Source organism: Microtus ochrogaster, chromosome 7, assembly GCF_000317375.1.
Source record: "Microtus ochrogaster isolate Prairie Vole_2 chromosome 7, MicOch1.0, whole genome shotgun sequence".
Lineage (NCBI taxonomy): Eukaryota > Metazoa > Chordata > Mammalia > Rodentia > Cricetidae > Microtus > Microtus ochrogaster.
Genome location: NC_022014.1, coordinates 80427049 through 80445682, shown reverse-complemented (window position 1 = coordinate 80445682; position 18634 = coordinate 80427049). Strand labels below are relative to the sequence as shown.

At 54.4% G+C, this 18634-nt stretch overlaps 1 protein-coding gene across 5 annotated transcripts in view; it reads right to left on the bottom strand.

Annotated features, from left to right (window-relative positions):
- Window positions 1-554: 554 nt before the first annotated feature.
- Sept9 (septin 9) overlaps window positions 555-18634 on the bottom strand; it is a 130520-nt gene continuing 112440 nt past the window's right edge. For all 5 annotated transcript variants that reach the window (XM_005350795.3, XM_005350794.3, XM_026780262.1 and 2 more), the window contains 9 exons: window positions 12015-12206; window positions 10646-10774; window positions 10263-10344; window positions 9758-9895; window positions 7965-8082; window positions 6435-6530; window positions 6136-6232; window positions 3231-3282; window positions 555-2355 (listed from right to left, as the gene is read on the bottom strand). In XM_005350795.3, the coding sequence (XP_005350852.1) occupies window positions 2220-2355; window positions 3231-3282; window positions 6136-6232; window positions 6435-6530; window positions 7965-8082; window positions 9758-9895; window positions 10263-10344; window positions 10646-10774; window positions 12015-12206 (1040 nt within the window). In that variant the 3' untranslated portion in view covers window positions 555-2219. The remainder of the gene's footprint in view (window positions 2356-3230; window positions 3283-6135; window positions 6233-6434; window positions 6531-7964; window positions 8083-9757; window positions 9896-10262; window positions 10345-10645; window positions 10775-12014; window positions 12207-18634) is intronic.

Genomic DNA, 18634 nt, shown 5'->3' with positions numbered 1-18634 from the left:
CAGGAATGTAGACTTCTTTGTTCTAGGTGGCCTCATTTGTGGTCATTTGTCCCAGGAGGTGCACACATGCACACACACACACACACACACACACACACACACACACACACACGGGGGGGGGGGGGCTGGGACCATGGTTCCTCCCCTCTTGCCATCCCAGTTGTCTCAACCAGGCCCCCAACTAGAACCACAAATGGTTTAGTGCTCTTCAAATAACATTATTGTTCATGGGGCCTGACATAACATTTAGATTTGTGTTCATGTGTATATGGGGTCTGTGTGTCTGCCACATGTGTACGGGTACCATCAGAGGCCAGGAGAGGGCGCCAGATCCCTCTGGGGCTGGGTTATAGGCGGTTGTGAAACCACCTGAATGGGTGTTAACTGAGTCTTCTGGGAGAGCTCTTGTCACCACTGAACCACTGATTCTGCAGGTTTGAATTCGGGGTCCCACATAGCCCATCTCTTCCGGAAGGAGCATCCATCCACTTGTTAATGGACGGGACAAGCCTGAGGCAAGAGAACCCATTGCTACTCCCGAATGAGCCAGTTTGTATTTGAAACATTTATTTCAACACTTTGTTATTTATACAAAAAGAGACCACCCCCCCCTCCCTGGAGGCCCCCAGCGAAAGGCCACATGGAGCAGCCTGGTGAGACGAACAGTTTTCAGTGGCTGGTTACAGAGGCACGATGTCACCCTGGTGGCACTGGGCTGCTGCTAAGTCCCCAGGGACACTGGAGCTGGGGAAGGACAAGGTGCCCTGGGTCCAGCATGCTGGAGATTTCCTTCAAAGTCCTGATTTTGGCAAAAGAACTTGGCAAGCTGGCATGCGAACTGTTCAGCTGCAGGGTTCGATGAGGGGGCCTTCCACGTTTGGGTGGGGGAGTAGACGCTCAATACAGGGAACAAAGAGCACCCCTCATCTGTCTGCACCCCACCCCTCCCACCGCACTTCTAGGCCGCAAGAAGCTAGCCCGGGGTCTATGGAGGTGCCTTCCCCAAGCGGGTCCAACCTGTCTACACCCACCAAACTCCTCCCAGGGACAGGACAAGGATGGCGGGCAAGCAGAAAGGGCAGGGCTTTGGTCAGCTGTGCGTGGCTGGTCCCTAATGGTTCCCTCGGAGAGAAGATGAGGGAGCCTGGCTTTGCATGAAGTCTTGCCCTGTGCTCTGAAGTCCGCGGGGGTATTCCAATGGGTTCGGGGACACAGGGTTAGGCACATATGGACAGCAAAATGGTCAGATTTTCCTGGTTCCCACCCAGCGGTCACTGAATCAAGGTTTGAGCCTGGGCAGTATGTGTGTGTGGGGAGGGGGGGGGGAGGCGAGGCAACTGGGTAACAATGTAACCAGAGCATCTGCAGCCAAACCCAGGGCCAAACAGACCTTACCTGGCCCTCTTCCGAGGCTCCCTCCCTCAGCTCCTTGGGTCTGTGTTGACTTTTCTAAGATTGGGAGTGGGTACGGGGCGCATCGTTCAGGTTTCGGTTTGATAATTAGAGCCCGGTGTCTCAGCAGAGTCTACAGCACGGGGTGGGGCGGGGCGGGGGTGGGGAGATCAAGGGGAGGGAGAAAAGAAGTCCCTCTCTCCTGCATGTCCTTGCTTTTCACTCAAAGGGACAACTGGGAAGAGGTGACTGGCTCTTGTGGATCAAGGCACTTTCTGCTCTGGGACAAGCTTGAGGGAGAAGGGCCACGGTTGTCACTATGTCTAAGAGATTGGCAACTTTGGTTGTGGATGTCTCTAGTTTCCGTGGGGAGCAGCCAGCTGAGGGAGGGGCTGCTCCAGGACGACCTGGCTACTCATCCTCCCCTGGTGCAGCCTGCTTCTGAGGCTGTGGCCGTGGGAACTTGTGGCTTAATGGGCTCCTCCGCAACCCCTAGGACCCGTTCCCCACGGACGTCAGCTCAAAACTCAGAGTGGGGATGGACACACAGATCTTCTAAGCCCTCAGGAGCTGAGCTGGTTCTAGCCTTCCCAGCGCCGAGGGGATGGGGCACAGAGGCAAGCTCAGGCCGTAGTCCCGCCCACCCTCCTGCTGCAGCCAATAAGAGCACACTTGGGAGATAGGCCCTCTCTTGTTACTGGGTAGCGCATGGAAAGAGAAGGAGGCGGGTGACAAAAGGAGACAATTATATAAAATAAGACAGGGTAGGTGGGTGGGCCAGGGAGGATGAGAAGATTTGGGGGTGGGGTCCAGGGGCGGGATGGCGTCTACATCTCCTGGGCTTCCGGCTCCTTCTCCTCGACCCCGTTGGCCATGGCGCTGTTGCCCTCGTTGAGGCGTTTCACACGGTAGGCTTCGAAGTGGATGCTGCTGGTGATGTCCTTAATGTTCTGCATGTGTGTCCTGCAGGGAACGCGGCCAGCATGGGGGTGAGCACTTAGCCTGCCTGGGGTCACAACCACCTCTCCTCCCCCCCTCTCCCAGTCCTTCGAGGGTGCAGGCTGGCGGAGTACGCACTGCAGGACCAGGCAGAGCCTGCTCTCCGGTGACTCCAGACCCTCTGGGGCCTGTCATTCTAACCTAACCTAAGCCTCCTCCTCTCTGTGCCCATGCTGTGGCTAGTCAGGGAGAAGCTGAGCACAAACTTGAAAGGTCCCAAGGTCCCCACCAGTGGGCAGGACTCCGGTATTTGTGGTCCAAGACAGAAATTCAGGCTGTGGCCAGCAGGAGGCAGCAGGTGACCACAGTCCCTAAAGCTGTCACCCTGCCATCCCGGAGTGTGCCTGCCAGGCAAGCTCTACCACTCCCCTTTACTTTGGAAAGGGAAGTTGGCAAGGAGTCCCAAAGGTGATAAGGCTTGTTCTTGGAACCCCCACCCCAGGTCCCTTGTTCTGCATCTTATTTTTCCCTATTGATATATTTTAATTATACAAAATAATAGCTTTCATTATGATATTTTTCTTTTGTAGGTTTTAAGACATATATAGCCCAGGCTGTGCCCTTAGTACCTATAGCTGAACCCAGCAGGCTTAGACCACAGGGCGCCAGAATTCAGCCCCCTCTATCCTGGTGACCTCATAAGGCCAGGAAGAACCCCTTTTCTTCATTCATTCCCAAGAGGGTTTTGCTTTGTTTTCTGCTTTAGGCAATGGGTCCCTGAGGGCAGGGCTGACAATATGCAGCTGCCAGCAGGGTGGGGCCTCTGCCCACCCGTCTACCACCACCAAACCCCAGATCTGGTCCTGGCAAGGGGCCCTCAGAGCTGATGGCTGACTTACCTAATGAGGAGATCCCGCAGGTAGGCGAATTCACAGTGAGTGGTATTCTCAACTGAGGGAAAGAGAAAGATGCTCAATGTCTTTTGAGGAGGAAGTTTCTCCTCTCCTATCCAGTAATGGCAACAGCCTCCAGAAAGTCCCACCCAAGAGTGGGCAGGGGAAGAAAAGGGGCCTGTGACTGACAGTTACCCAGCTAGTTCTGGAGTCGCCTGGGAGACACACCTCTAGCGTGTCTATGAGGGTGCATCCATGAGAGGTTCAGCTGAGGGATGACCTGCCCTCAATGTGGGCAGCAGCATCCCACAGGCTGGGGTTTTCTGGCTGAATAAAAGGAGAAACTGAGCAAAGTTCCTACACTCATTCATGGCTGCTTCCTGACTGTGGGTACCAGGTGACCAAATGCCTCTTGTCAAGTTACCATGACTCCCCAATCCTGACAGGCTGCACCCCGGAACTGTGAGCCAAAGTAAACCCATCATTCCTTACACTCCAGGCCTGGGTGAATCTTGGCTTCTCTGACCCAGTTTCCCAATAAAATGAGTTAATGGCTCAGCGGATACGGGCATTTGCTGCCAAGCCCAACACCTGAGCCTGACTCCCAGAACCACAGGGTGGAAGGAGAGAACCAACTCTTGCCAATTGTCTTCTGACCTCCACATGTGTGTTCTGGCGTGTACAAGACAATGTACATGATACAGTGTCCCCCAGTAAAACAAGCACATTAGTAAATAGACGTAAAAAGAAATTTAAGTGGGAGAATGGCCTGGTTCATGCCTTGGGGGGCACAAAAGGACCAAATGCGCCAACGGCGGTGTAATTTGACTTTGTGAGGCTGTCGAGTACGTTATGCTCAAGGAACAAAGCAACTTTCCGTCCTCAGGCAGCAGTCTGGCCAGCTTCCAAGGATGTAACAGGCACTTTGGATGGTGTACACCAAGGAGGGGGTAAGGAGTGGGCACAGTTGGATACGGCCTGTTCAGTGATTAACTCACAGGGTGTGTGTGTTCCTGACAGGAACTCCCACCATGTTCTGATAAGTCCCCAGAGGTCCTCACAGGAAGGCTGCTGCATGTGGGAGCCACCACCGGGGGGAGCAGCTTTACAGGTTCACACAGGCCACGTGGACCCTCAGCTGTGGGCAGTCATCTAACCTGGCTAACTTCCTGACGATTTCTTATTGGGTGTCTGCAGTACCCACGCTGACCACCAGGGGACAGAAGAGATGTGCCAGTAGCCAATACCATTCTCAGATCCCCAGGGGATCTTACCCTATACTTTCCTCATGCCAACCATGCCTTGCATTATTTTTGGAAAGATGCGGGGAGGACGAGCAGAGACAGGAAGGGGGGACTGAGGGAAAGGGAGCTGAGGAATAACGTAGCCCTAGGGTCACCTCTGTGGCATAGTCTGTGTGTGCATGGGGGGGGGGGTGCTACAGAAAGCCATAAGCACATAAAATACCCAGGGCATATTCGGAAAATATCCCCATGGCACCCTACCTGGCAGACTCACATGGAGGGCACAGTATGCAAAGGAACGGGGCGAGGGCGGTGGGCGGGAAGGGCAGATGGGTTCTCTTCAATGCTTCACCTCAGTAAGACCAGGTAACAACTCCTAACTCTAGGGGCTCCAGCGCAAGGCTGCACTTTTTCTCCCTTGCCCTCCCTTGCCCTCGCTGTAGGACAGATGATATCGAATCCCTGATCCTCCTGCCTCCGCTTCTCAAATGCTAAGATCCCAGGTGCGGACCAGCAAACCTGGCTCATGTGGTGCAGAGATGGAACTCAGTGCTAGCCAAGCCCTCAGCCCATGGAGCTTGTCCCTCTAATTCAGTGGTTCTCAACCTGTGGGCTCACAAACCTTTGGTGGTCCAATGACCCTTTCACAGGGGTCACCCAAGACCACCAGGAGACACAGATATTTACATTATGATTCATAACAGTAACAAAGTTAGTTATGAAGATAATTGTATGGTCGGGGTCACCACAACATGAGGAACTGTGTTGAAGAGTCGCAGCGTTAGGAAGGCTAATTTTAATTCCTCTCTGCACAGAGAGTGAAGAAAGGGACCCAGAGAGCTGAAAGGGTTAAATGATAATCCACTAAAGGGTGGGGGGCAGTCCTGAGCTGGGTGCCTCCATGCCCAGAGCCAGGAAACACTATAACAGGATTCTTAGAGAAACTAACTCCCCAAAGAGCTCCGGCCGGCCTGGTGCGGTGTGGACGTCCCAGCAAGGCAGAACTCTGAGAACTACAGAGTGAGCCCAAAACCAACCAAAAGAAGAGCCCTAACCATCTGAAACATTTTTATGTCATCTAGGCCGTCAACTAGGCCATAGGACGTATCCCTCATTGATAAAGTGTGCAGACCGAGGCTCACCCCAGCTCACAAAGCCTCAACTTTCCCTCCTTTGTGGGCCTTTTGACCACACCGGTCACAAGGAACAAACTGGGTTTTCATCTTCCAGGCAGCTCTGTCCTTTCTAACGAGGATGGAAGAGCCGAAAGAAAGGCAAAGAAAGACCATGGGACCGTCCCACCGAGGTGCTGACCTGGACCCCAGAGAAGACCACAGTCCTAGCCCTCAGTACTTGGGACAGAGTGACTAAGTCTATGACAAAGTAGTTACGTTCAAGGAACTCAGGTGCACCTCACAGCCATTGTGCTTGGTGCAGTGAATGAGGGCCCAAGATTAACTACAGGTGAGCACACCGGCAGCGCAGCAGCCAGTGACAAGAAGAAGGAGAGACCCACGGTGCAGTGGATGAAGGCCCAAGATTAACTACAGGTGAGCACACCGGCAGCGCAGCAGCCAGTGACAAGAAGAAGGAGAGACCCACGGTGCAGTGGATGAGGGCCCAAGCTAAACTACAGGTCAGCACACGGGCAGCACAGCAGCCAGTACCTTCAATGGTCCCCCACTTGGTCTTCCTTCCCAGGATCCTCTTGCCATTGACTTGATACTCGTGGTCACTGCCCACCACGGCAAATGGGATCATCTCCTGGAGAAGAGGTAGAAGAGTGTGTTAGTCACGTGACACCCCCCCCCCTGGATCTGAACCTGGAGAACTGCAGGCCTTGGCTGGAGAGGACCAGCGGTGGACGTATGGACCCTCATCCTTTTCCAGCTCAGAGGCTACGCCCCCATGGTTTAAAGCCATCCCACCGCTGCCCCCACCCCTAACATCCCATTGACCCGCTCACCCGGAACTTCTCATTCACCAGTCGGTCCTCTGAATCCTCGTCAAACTCCTTCTGGGGGTACACATCAATGCCATTGGAGAGTAGGTCTGCCGTAATCTGGGGAGCACAGGGGTGTGGTCCCTGAATCAGTCTATCAGCCACCAGGCGCCTGAGTCATGAACCTTACAGAGGCTAGCTCGGAGTGGCCCTGCCCTGAAAACGTCTAATTTCCTAAAAAGATTCGTTTTATTTTTATTTTAGTGTTTTGCCTACGTGTATGCACACACACCACATGCATGCCTACTGTCCATAGAGGCCAGAAGAGGGCACGCTGAATCCCCTGGAACTGGTTGTGAGCTGCCATGTGAGTGCTAGGAATAGAGAGAACCCAGGTCCTCTACAAGAGCAGCAAATGCTCTTAACCCCCGAGCCATCTCTCCAGTCCCACACTCACCCCTTTGGGAGACAAAGTCTCCAGCTCAGGCTGTCCTCGAACTGGCTGTAAGATCAGGGATGATCTTGAACTCCTGAGCCTCCTACCTCTACCTGCCAAGTGTGGGTGTTACAGGTTTGTGCCACCATGCCCAGTTTTATGTGGTGCTGAAGCTCGGGCCATGAGCCTTCTTTCTGCTAGGCAAGCTCTCTGCCAACCGAGCTGCATCTCGCCCAGACTCTCCAGTCCTGGTGCCTCTGTATCAAGAAGGGACTTGCCTGGCCAAGGGGCCCTGCAATCTCTGTCCTGAGAATCTCTCCCCATGTTTCCTGTGTAGCTCGTCACTCTTCCCCCCAACCCCGGAAAAACAAACAAACAAGCCTCAGGGTTGCTGAGTCCTCTTTCCTAGAACCCTCTAAGGACCAGCATGGTCCCCTCCTGCAGCTCAGGGGGTACCTGCCTGCTGAGGTGCTTCCCACACTCATGACAACCCAGGTGGGTGGCCGTCGACAGAGGACATCCCAGGGCACAGCTGTCTCATTTGCCCAGGCAGATCCAGGCTCTCATACATTGGAGAGCCTTCTAGTCTCCAGCAGACGCATCCCTGTCTGACTACCCTCCCCTATGCAAGCTGGGAAAATCCTTGACACATGACCTGGAATGGAGGCCCTGGGAGCCTCTGGAATTGGATTTAAGGCTGGAGCTGCCAGGAGGTTCTGAAGTATGGCCCAGGACTCGTCACACTGCAGATGCCCACAGGGACACCCCTGTCACCCAGCCAGCGGTGGCCTCGACCATGGCAGAGAGGGAGGGAGCCACTGAGGTAAACTTGCCCTTTTGGTTTTCCTTCCCACCTGATGAAACCCAAGTGTGCTGGGTCCAACAGCCCCCCGACATTTGCCTCTCCTTTGTCTACTCCAAAACCTGAGGCTGCTGGAAATGGGGGTGCCAGGCAGCCACCCAGGCTGGGGGGTCCCCCAAGGCTGAACACACACTGTAAAGGGCTGAAGGGTGACTCTATCACATATCCCCTGAGCTGGATAGTCCCCTGTTGGCTCTATCACGTGTCCAGGCAGTCCTCGAGGGAGAGGGGGCTGAGTAGAGGCTGTGCATCCTACCCGTTGTTTGAAGTAGACCCTCTCCTCCAGGGTCAGTGTGTCAGCCTTGGCGATGACTGGGACGATGTTGACCACCTTGCTCAGGCGCTTCATGAATTCAATGTCCAGGGGCCTAAGCCTGAGACAGAACAGTAAAATGAGACGCAGCTTTGGGGTCCCCTGTCTCGGGCATCACGGCCACATAGGTAGAGGGGCACGGTTGGGATCTGGAAGGGTGCAGGGTGAACAATTCCCCTATTGGGTTGAGGTTGGAAAGCTGGAGCCAAGCTGGCTCTAAGTCCCCTCATCCGCCACTGTCAGAGCCCAACTGGCCCTGGACTCTGCCCAGAGAGTGACTTGGCTCACAGTCATGCCTTAGGGCTCCCAGTGTCAGGGAGAAGGGGAGACGGTGTCCAGAAGCTATGGGCCCTGGGACAGGCTGACTGTTCCCCAGCTCAGCTTGGCTCCAGAGAGCCAGGGTCTGATACAGGAGCAGGGAGGAGGCTGCGGGGAGGCGGCTGGCAGAACCCAGAGTGGGCATCATTTTCCTGTTGAAACTGCGTTTTCTCCATAGCGGTATTGTCAGGCCCAGACAGCCTGTGGGAAGTGAAGCTGCAGGCAGAAGTCTGAGCAAAGATGGCTAGAAGCCACTGCTGTCCCCGGGGACTGAGCGTCAGGGGAAGAAAACTAGGCGAGGTGCCCAGCTGGGACCCCAGCCCAGAGGGTCATCACTGGGGAAGCACCCTCGGCTCTCCCTACTGAAGCCACGTCAGTCCTGTCTCCTGCTGTCATCTTGGCCTTGCCCCAGGTTGTGCTTAGAGAAGCTGCAGAACCCCAAATGAGCCAGCCCTAGGTGAGGAGGCCTATGGCACCCCTGCCATGAATGGGCTCTTGTTGGCCCCACAAGAGATGATCACTATTGGCAAGCTCAGACACCCATATTTGCATTTTTCCAACCAGGCCCCAGTGAACCCCATGCCATCTAGACAGGGTGCAAGATGAAAGATGCCCTCCAAGTCTAAGCCTGGGAGGAGCCTGGGACAGCCTAGAGTATACAGCCTCCAGCAGCTGTGGCCAGGAGGCACCAAACTTGGGAGCCCTCAACGAGCCATGGCCAGCTCCTGCTGCCTCCACAGGGACCGGCCTACAAAGAGTCAGGACAAGTGACAAGGGTGTCCAGCAGGGAGAGGAACCTATGTACTGGGGACAGATGCAATTCACAGGGAGTCAAGAACCCTGGTCACTGAGACCAGCCAGAGTTCGCCTGCCCTGGGGTAGGGAGACTCTGAAAGGCACCTGGTGCTCCCACACCTCAGATGCCCCAGGAGCACTGTTGGCAAGGACAGGTTGTGGCATAGAAGACAGAGGACATTCACTGTTTTCTGTGTCTCACACAGCCATGTTCCTCAGGGGCCCAGGAGGTAAGAGCTATCCCTAGGCGTGGATGGTCATGTGACTACTAGGGTTGCACACACACACACACACACACACACACACAGCCCGAGAGTCTCATTCCATCCGCAGAGGCTGTCTACCAGATTCTAGACTGGGGCCTACCCAGTCCTCAGCTTTCTGGACAAAGAGAAGGCAGAATGGGCAGGGAGCCACCCAGTGCAGAGGTCACAGACCCTCTATGGACACAGACACCCACATAAGGGCTGCCGACACAGCCCCAACTCAGCGTTGTGTCCCATTTCCCCCCATCCCCCTCGCTGTGCCCAAGGGCTGGGCGGACAGAATCCTACATGTAGCCGCAGCAGTGTTAGACACGGGGGCTCCCACCACCGAGACCAAGGGCCCCGAATGGGACGTACGAGTGGCCAGTGGCCGGGATGAAGTAAAGGCAGCAGTGGACGCGTGTGTCGGGGATGCGCTTCTTCCTGTTGATGTTGACCTCCTCCTGCAGGTATTTCTCATACTGGTCATTGATGAACTTCATAATAGGCTGCCAGCTGCATGGAGACCCGGGTTAGCGGAGCCAGTGCCCATGTGGGGGCGTGTCCTCTCCAAGCCCCCGAAGACCCCACCCACAGCTGGCTTGACACCCATCTGACTTCACACAGGAACCGTTGGCTGTTGCGAAGAGAAGCCAGCCTTATCTTAGACTGTTCTGCCCAAACTCCCCATGCTGATCTTTGTCCTGGGGTGGGAGGGTGTGATTCCCAGGTGACCCCATTTTGATCTGGAATGTTAGACCCTAAAGGCGTGGCTTTAGGGTTTGGAGCGATCTTATCTGGGTGTCTGAGCTCAAGTGGTATCTGGGATCCTGAAGCCCCGGGAGCTTTTCCACCTGAAGGAAGGTTCTTTGAGGTCACCTACCAGTTTTCATTGTTGATGTGGTCTCCGAAGCCTGGCGTGTCAATCACCGTCAGCTTCATCCGGACCCCCTTCTCCTCAATATCTGCATAAACCACAGCACCCTACGTCAGAGGAATCACCCAAGCCCTCAGGTTGCCTGACCAGCCTTGGGTGTCCCAGGATGGGCTATGATGGCAGCCGAGGTGATGCCAGGGAGAAACCGACCTCTAGTAAAGAAGTCTGGATGGTGCCTCAGCCTGGTGGGGCCCAGACTGTTCCTACTCAGAGTCTCAGTGTTCCCAGAGGGGGCATGGTGACATCTCTAGTGGGACACCCTTGACCCTACACTCTGGGAAAAGTGGGTTCATACGCCCAGTCTCAGCCCCCACTTCCATGGAACTGACCGTGGGTAATGGACTTGATTTCGATCGTCTTGGGGATGCGTTCCTCTGAAGTGGGCTGCACGGACTTCCGGCTGATCTTGGACTTGAAGAGGGTGTTGATTAAGGTGGACTTCCCAAGGCCACTCTGCCCTGGGGAGAGAAGGAGAGGCCGGTTGGCAGGCTCTCCAAGAGCATAGCTCATGGCTACGTTCCACTGAGACCCCTGGCCTCACCACATCCTCAGATAGCCCCACCTGGGCCGTCACCTCCTCAGTAGAAGTCCAGGGTTGAGTTTAAACCCACAGTGTGGGGCTCTGGACCCTGGTTTAACTTGGCCCAGCTCCGTCCTGGTCCTAGAGAAGCCACCCAAAGCAGGAAGAGACACCAAGACAGAAGAAGCTGACAGCCCCAAAGACAGGTGTAGGTTGTCTGTGAACCAGGGCAGAGGAGACACACATAGACACAGTTCCCCAGACAGACAGACGCCCTGCCATGGGAGAACCACCAGACTCTACTCGGTTTAGGACGTCAGCCTATGGGAGGTTTTTACCCAGATGCCACCCTGGCATCTGCTCTGTTCTGAGCAAAGCCCTCTTCTAAGAATGAAAAACCAGACCATAGGCCAGGTGTGGTGGTGCATGTCTTTAACCCCAGGACTCGAGAGGCAAAGACAGGTAAGATCTCTGTGAGTTCTCATGTATGGGGTCCGAGGGACTTCTGAGCTTGCTGGACACAACCCACTCAGGTGACACTAGTTATCGACCTACCGCTGGTGACTTCGAGCTCTCCAAGGCCACAGGAGAAAGAAGATGGCTACTACACCCCACTTCCTGGGTGGAAGCTTAGATAAACCTCCAGGAAGCCTCTAGCCAGGCCTGGACATGAGAGCTGAGTCCCACTCCGGCCCAGAGGCCAGGGCTTAGGGCAATAACCGGCAAACACTCAACACAACTCAGATGTGGACGCCATTGTTACTGGTCACAGAAGGCTTACAACTGCTTAGTGAGATTGCTAACACAGGTAGCAGGCGCTCTGAGGAGTCGCTGGTGGATACGGTTCCTTCTCCCAGCACAAACACCCATATCTGGTATTTCATCCCAGTTGTCTTTAGATGAAAGGTATCTCCCCACTTTATAGTGGGGTACACAGTTTGTTCGTTTGGTTTGGTTTTTCGAGACAGGGTTTCTCTGTAGCTTTGGAGCCTGTCCTGGAACTAGCTCTTGTAGACCAGGCTGGCCTCAAACTCACAGAAATCCGCCTGCCTCTGCCTCCCAAGTGCTAGGATTAAAGTCATGGGCTACCCCCACCCAGCTGGGAACACAGTTTGAGAGCTGCAGGGCCTTGAATGGCAAGATGGGCTCGTGGCGGGCAGAGGGCCTGTGACACTCACCGACCACCATGATGTTGAACTCGAAGCCCTGTTTCATGGCCTTCCTGCGCATCTGCTCCAGAATAGAGTCGATCCCCACGTAGCCGAAGTCCACGGGGGCCTTCTCGTTCCGGGACACGGGCGCTTGCTTGAGCATGGCATCTCTAGGGCTGTCAGCCATGTCGCCAACACAGCTGGGAGCCACCTCGGAGCCTGGGGAGGGAAAAAGTCATTAGAATGGGACATGCAGGCAGGAGGGGGGAACCAAGGCTGCAGAGCTTGCACAAGAAAGTCCTGTGGGACACCTCAGAAGTGAAGTCCCCTGTACGGTTCCATCCAGTAGGCCATCGCCCCTCAGTAACCTGTCCCTCGGGGCTATCTCTGCTAGCTTTGCCAACCGGGGTGCTCTCTGCACACCCTTCACGCCTGCTCAGATGACCTGCAGTAGCTGTGCAACCCAGAGTCCTTCCCAGTCCAGCAGGTGACCACAAGCAGGTCATGGGGGGTGGTCTGATCTTTATCTGCCTTTTCCAGACCTGACACACCCTCACTGGGGAGAATCTCTACTCCCAAGCACCTGACCGATAAGGTCCTGAAGCAGGACAGGCTGGACACCAAGTGCCCCTCACTCTCAGGTAAAGGTCAGTTTCGTTAGGAGGTCTGTGGATTAACTGAAAACCCCAGCTTCCTTCAGCAGGTCAGCAGGTCGGAGCTCAGGCCTGGGGGACGATTCAGACAGTGGCCCCTGGAGACCCTAGGTGTGCCCACCCTGCAAGGACGTGCAAGGCCGGTTCACCCAGGTCTGGTTGAACAAGAGGCTTATAGTACTCCGAACTGCTATGCTGAGAGAATCCTCCAGGAGGCGCTCTGAACAACAACCACCCGGGGGGCTGTGGGGCTTCCGAGGTGTGGATGTTGCATTGTTGAAAAAGTCTTTTTTTTTTTTTTTTTGATTTTTTGAGACAGGGTTTCTCCGTAGCTTTTGGTTCCTGTCCTGGAACTAGCTCTTGTAGACCAGGCTGGCCTCAAACTTACAGAGATCCACCTGCCTCTGCCTTCCGAGTGCTGGGGTTAAAGGTGTGCGCCACCACCGCCCGGCCTGAAAAAGTCTTAAAGTCGCCTCTTGCACGGAAAATGTCAGCACTCTCAACTTAAGACCCCTTGGTCCAGTCCCCCAAACATGGACAACACAGAGGGGACACCAGCTGCTCCCAAGTCCCCTTCCCTTCTCCAACCAAGTCTGTTTTTTTTTCCACTGTGTTGTGCCCTGCCCCACCTCCAGGGAAGGGTTCCCCAACTCTGACCCTGGGGCGCACTGCCTGGAAAGAGGAACTCGATGCATAACCACGCCACATCTTTCCTCAGAAGTGAGGGGCAACCAGAGGTGCTTGCTGGGGACATGAGCTCAGGAGGCACTCCCCGTCCCCTGCCACCTCCCAGCAGAACTCTACTCTCAAGTGAGCAGGCCCAGGAAGCAGCAGGAAGGCGGGCCAGTAAGTACCACACAGATTTGTGCAGGCCTTGGTTACATTGTCCCTCCACCTCCAGGTGAAACACTAAACTCAAGCTGACTTGACACCTACATCCTCAGCGAACTCAGCCCTGGCCATCTCTGGACTTATGGCTTTTCTCTCCATTCTATTGGCGTGGCCACCAGGAGCAAAGCCAGGCTTGCGCTTCCTCTCTGCGCCCTCCCCAAGCTTGAGTGGCAGGAAGGACAGGAGAAAGCTTGTAAAGCCAGCTCTAGGAAGGAGGCACAGGACCACCCCAAAGGCAGTGGCTCTACTGCATCAATCGCTTCCTGTTTCTCTGCCTCCATAGGGTTCAGTCACCTCATTTCCTGGCATTGGGGGGCTGGAGGCACTAAACAAGAGACTTTTGTAAGTAAACACACCAGGAGCTTCCAGAGAGTCCACATGTGTGTGTCCCCAAACAATGACACAGGCAGGCCCTAGGGGCCAGTGCCTCCCATCAGAAGCATCTCCAGTGCAGGTCAGGGCTACAGTCCTTTCTCCCCAAGGCTTCCAGAGTGCCAGCTCCCCACTCAGAAACACTCTTCTCGGTTTCTAGCATCTTTAAATAAACAAAGACGGCGCAACATCTGGCCCCAGAACCTGTGGCTTTGGGGCCGCTTCCTGGAGAAGGACAAGGGGCCCTGCTTTGCCGGGCAGCGGTTCAGGCCTTCTCCACGTGACTGAAAATTGCTTCCATCTGTCTGAGACCCACTTCCCCCTGCCCCCACCTCTCTCCTGAGCGGTGAGAGGAGGAAGGGCTGTCCCCCAACCCTCTCTAATCACCCCCAGTCAAGGAAGGCTTGCCTCAGCCCCAGGTGGCCCTTCTACATACATCAAGGTTCATAGCAGAAACTCAAACCAAACCAAACACTCAGCCTGCCAGGGGCCCTGCTTGAGAAATAATAAGAACACAGTAGAGCCCCAGCCTCCCCCGGGGCTCTGGAAGCTCTTCTGGCAAACCCCTGTGACCCTTCCCACTGGGGGAGCCTCCCTATCCACCTGCCTGCCTGATTGGGAGGTAGACCCTCCACCCAGGCAGGGTTGCCTTTGTGATCCCAGCCCTAGGTCTTCAGGACTGTGAGTGACCGGAGCTCTTCCCAGACCCAATGTCCTATCATCACCCACGTCAACAGACGCATCCTGAACTTGCACAGCCCAAGGCGCAGCAGCTCCTGACCACTTCCGCCTTTAGAACAACCTGCGGTAAAATTTAGCATTTTAGCACAGGTCATGAGGGTTGGGCTTCGTACCTTGTAAGGACACTCCACACTGACCTGACCAGTCTCCTATCAGTCTCAGGCAATGTTCATTCTGTCTAAGATCCTTGGATAAGCAGGGGTGGATGATCTCTGACTTTTGGCCTGTTTCATCCAGAGCAGTGTCCTTAAGGTTCATCCATGCTATAGAATGGCCTTTTAAAGGCCGACAATATTCCTTTAATGAACATTTAGTCTTTTTTTTAAAAAACCTCAATTCATATGATTTTAATTTTTAAGACACTTATTTTTAATTATATGTATGCATGTGTGTCTGTGTATGGGTATGTGTGCCTGAGTACAGGAGCCAAAAGAAGGCCAGAGGAGGACATCAGATCCCTGCTGGCAGCTGTGAGATGCCAGATGTGATGTTGGACTCAGTCCTCTGGAAGAGCAGCATGTGTGCTCTCAACTGCTGAGCCGTCTCTAGGCTCAGCACAGGGAGTCTTTTATCTATAGGCATTTGAGTGATTGTTTCTGGCTGGCTGGTGTGAATAGCACGGTGTGAACACGGGTATGCAGGCGCTGTTGCGAGCTTAGGCTGGCTCTCCCCTTCTCCCCGCACCTCTTCCCCTTGGGTCCTCTCTTATACACAGTCTGCCTTCAGATTCACCGATTCCCCTGCCTCGTGCTCCTGAATAGTGTGATTCAGGCATAAGTCACCAACCATGCCCAGCGAGACGGATTTGGACAGACACTCGAATGTGAGCTGTTCTATTTTGAATTTTGAGGAAGCAGTGAATGCATCCACGTGACTTGCAAGCACTGGAGACTGAGCTGGTGCAGGAAGGCTGCACTGTAAGACTCTATTGTACCTGGTTTCGGTTTTAAACCCCCACACGTTCCCGGCAAGAGTGCGAGGCAGCCCGGAACCCCCACTTCACAGAGGGGGCAGTGCTATGCACTGACCCTTTTCTGAAACACCTCTGGATGGCCAGATGAACAAGTAAGACCTTTGCTGAACTTCTCCCTCCAAGAACCTCCCCGGCGCCTCAAATGGGTATGGACAGTGAGTTCTGTGCTAGGGTCAGGAGTGTGTTCACTGACACCTTCCCTCTTCAACCACCCAAGGCCGCAGCCTGCTCAGGGGGCATCCTCACACCAGCAGGGGTGAAGGCACCCGCCACCAACCCCCATGAGCCATCTCTGCAACTCACAAGGCAGAGAACTGGCTCTCTGACCTCGACATGAGCGCTGTGGAATGGGTGCATGCACATGCAGACGCAGACACGCACACAGAGACAGACGACAGGCAGAGTGCTAAACTGTTCACAGATGCAATACACAAGGGCGTGGCAGGAGTATCTGAGGGAACACCGCTTACCCACAAGGAGGGGTAAAGTTACGAATGAAAAATACCATACTGAGGGGCTGGAAAGATGGCTCAGAGGTCAAGAGCACTGATTGTTCTTCCAGAAGTCCTGAGTTCAATTCCCAACAACCACAGTGACTCACAACCATCTGTAATGAGATCTGTTGTTTTCTTCTGGCCGGCAGGCAGAAATGTGGGCAGAACAGTGTATACATAATAAATAATAAATAAATCTTTAAAAGAAAGAAAAAAAGAAAATACCATACTGAGCTACAGAACAGGTACTCCAAGGCATGAATGACTACAGGAAGCCCTCAGAAGAGGCAAATCCGCAGGGGCAGTGGAAGAGGAGATTATTTAATGAGTGGAGTTTCCCTTCATGGTGATAAAACTGCACTGGAATTAGACAGAGGCAGTGGTTACATGACGTCATGAGTAAACACCCCTGGAAGTGTTTGCTCTTCATGGTTGGGGCAAGGGAATGAGGGAAGGGGGCGGGTACCAGGCAGGTGTTTATAGCACAGCTGGACAAAGGGGCCAGCCAGGCCACCGGCCAGCGCACAAGCTCAGGATGCCTGAGTCCCAGATGCTGACACTCAAGCTGAGACCCTTTGGCAGATGCTAACAATGTCCTGAGCAAGTGGCCTGTCATCTCCCAGCCAAGGGTGTTCCTGAGGGGGTGGCCAGCTACCTTTGGGAGACTGACAGTGTCTCTGTGGGTCCCACTGTACACACAGGTCCCATCCACCCCCTCCTGCTCCAGACACCTGCAGGGAGCCCCGCGTTTTCTCCAGTTGATGGTAGGTACAACTGGGCCCCAAGCCACCACCATCTGCAGACAGACTTATCCACTGAGTAACAAATTCTCCCCCACCCCAGGCCCTGCCAAAGAGGACAGGATTATGTCACCCTTCACACTTACTGGGACAGGGCCATGGGCCACCGACCTTTGGGAGGGGCTCCCAGAAAGGATGGACCATGGCTGACCTTGACCCGCTTGGCCACAAGAATGAAGGCCCAGGCCAACATGCTTGTAAGGACAGACAGGAACCAACACCCAGGAGCCACCCATCTGGCTTCATCCTTCCTGCTGGCCTCGCTGGTCAGTATTCCAGAACTGTCCACTCCCTAACTGAACCTTTGCCTCCCTGGTCAAATGTGGGAACCGCTATGCTAGGCAGGAGCATCTGTGTGGTGCCAGGGACAGCCCAGCCACTCTCTCCCTCCCAGGACAAAGCTCTCAGAAAGTCAGTGTCATTCCATTATCTTGCGTCAGCACAAGCCAAGCCCAGCTCTTAAGAGCCAATACTGTTGTCCTCACACACCTTGTTCAAGCCCTACCCCTGTGGCTCAGCAGAAAACAGAGCTAACCTGTGCCTAGCATCAGGCATGACCAGCAGGGCCTACTGAGTACCGAGACACCAGTCCTTGCTCCATCTGCTGGCCTCCCAGGCCTCTGGGGTGAGAAGAATCCACACCCATCGTCAAAATGTCAAGACCAACCTGGACTTGTGGTATATGAACACCCCCAAATATACCACATCCTCTCTGGGTGGATGTTCTGCCTCAGGTCTCAGTGTTGTTGGGGTCTTGAGCTCAGCCCCTCTCTGGGCCCCAGAGGCTGAAGGCAGAGCCTAGGATTGCCAGAACCTCCCACCCAGCTGGCTGGACAGGTCTCTCGGGGTAATGTCAATTTAATTCAGTAGTCTGAGAAAACACACCCCAGGGCCAAAGGGATGGACGCGTTCTTCAACACCAACTACTCTAGGCCCCAAATAGGGTTCGTGACTACAGGGTTCTCCTGGCCTAAGAGATCACACATCCAGAACAAACAGGCCAAACCAAAACTCTCTATGGGACCTACACCTGGAGCAGACATCAAAGTGTCCATTTAGGGTGAAACTCCACTCCAGGAGACCCACAAAGGCTCAGAGGTAACTGTGCCAGGTGTGCGGAAGTGCACAGAGAGAGGAATGAGCCAGCTCAGAAAAAAAAAGGTGAGGGGGGAAAAATAGCCACACGGTGGGAACCTGGCACATGCAGAGGTGGGGACTCTAGAGCAGGAATTGCCCTGGAGAGACAGCTACCAACAGTCATGACAAGCGTGACTCCATCTTCTCAGAGACCAGGACCACGAGACTGTATTTGTCATTCAGCAAATACATACCAAGGCTTGGGAAATACATACCTAAAGCACTAGGAAGAAGGTGAAAGGTCAGGCTTTGGCAGTGGGTGGAGGGAGCTTTACCGGCAAAGGCTCTAGATGGAGCCAGGACAACCCCCACAGGTACAGGAATTTATGTCACACAAGGTGAAGACGCAGGGGCTGGGAGATGACTCAGCGGGTAAGAGCACTTGCTATGGAGTGACAAGGATCTGAGTTCAAGTCCCCAGCACTCATGTAAAAGTCATGTGTGACTCTATGTGCCAGAGATGGAGGCTGTGGAGACAAGGCAGCCCAGAAACTAGCTGGCCAGCCAACCAAGTTGAACTGACGGAGCTTCAGGATCACTGAAAGACCTTGTCACAAAAAACAGACAGGAAGATGCCGATGTGCTC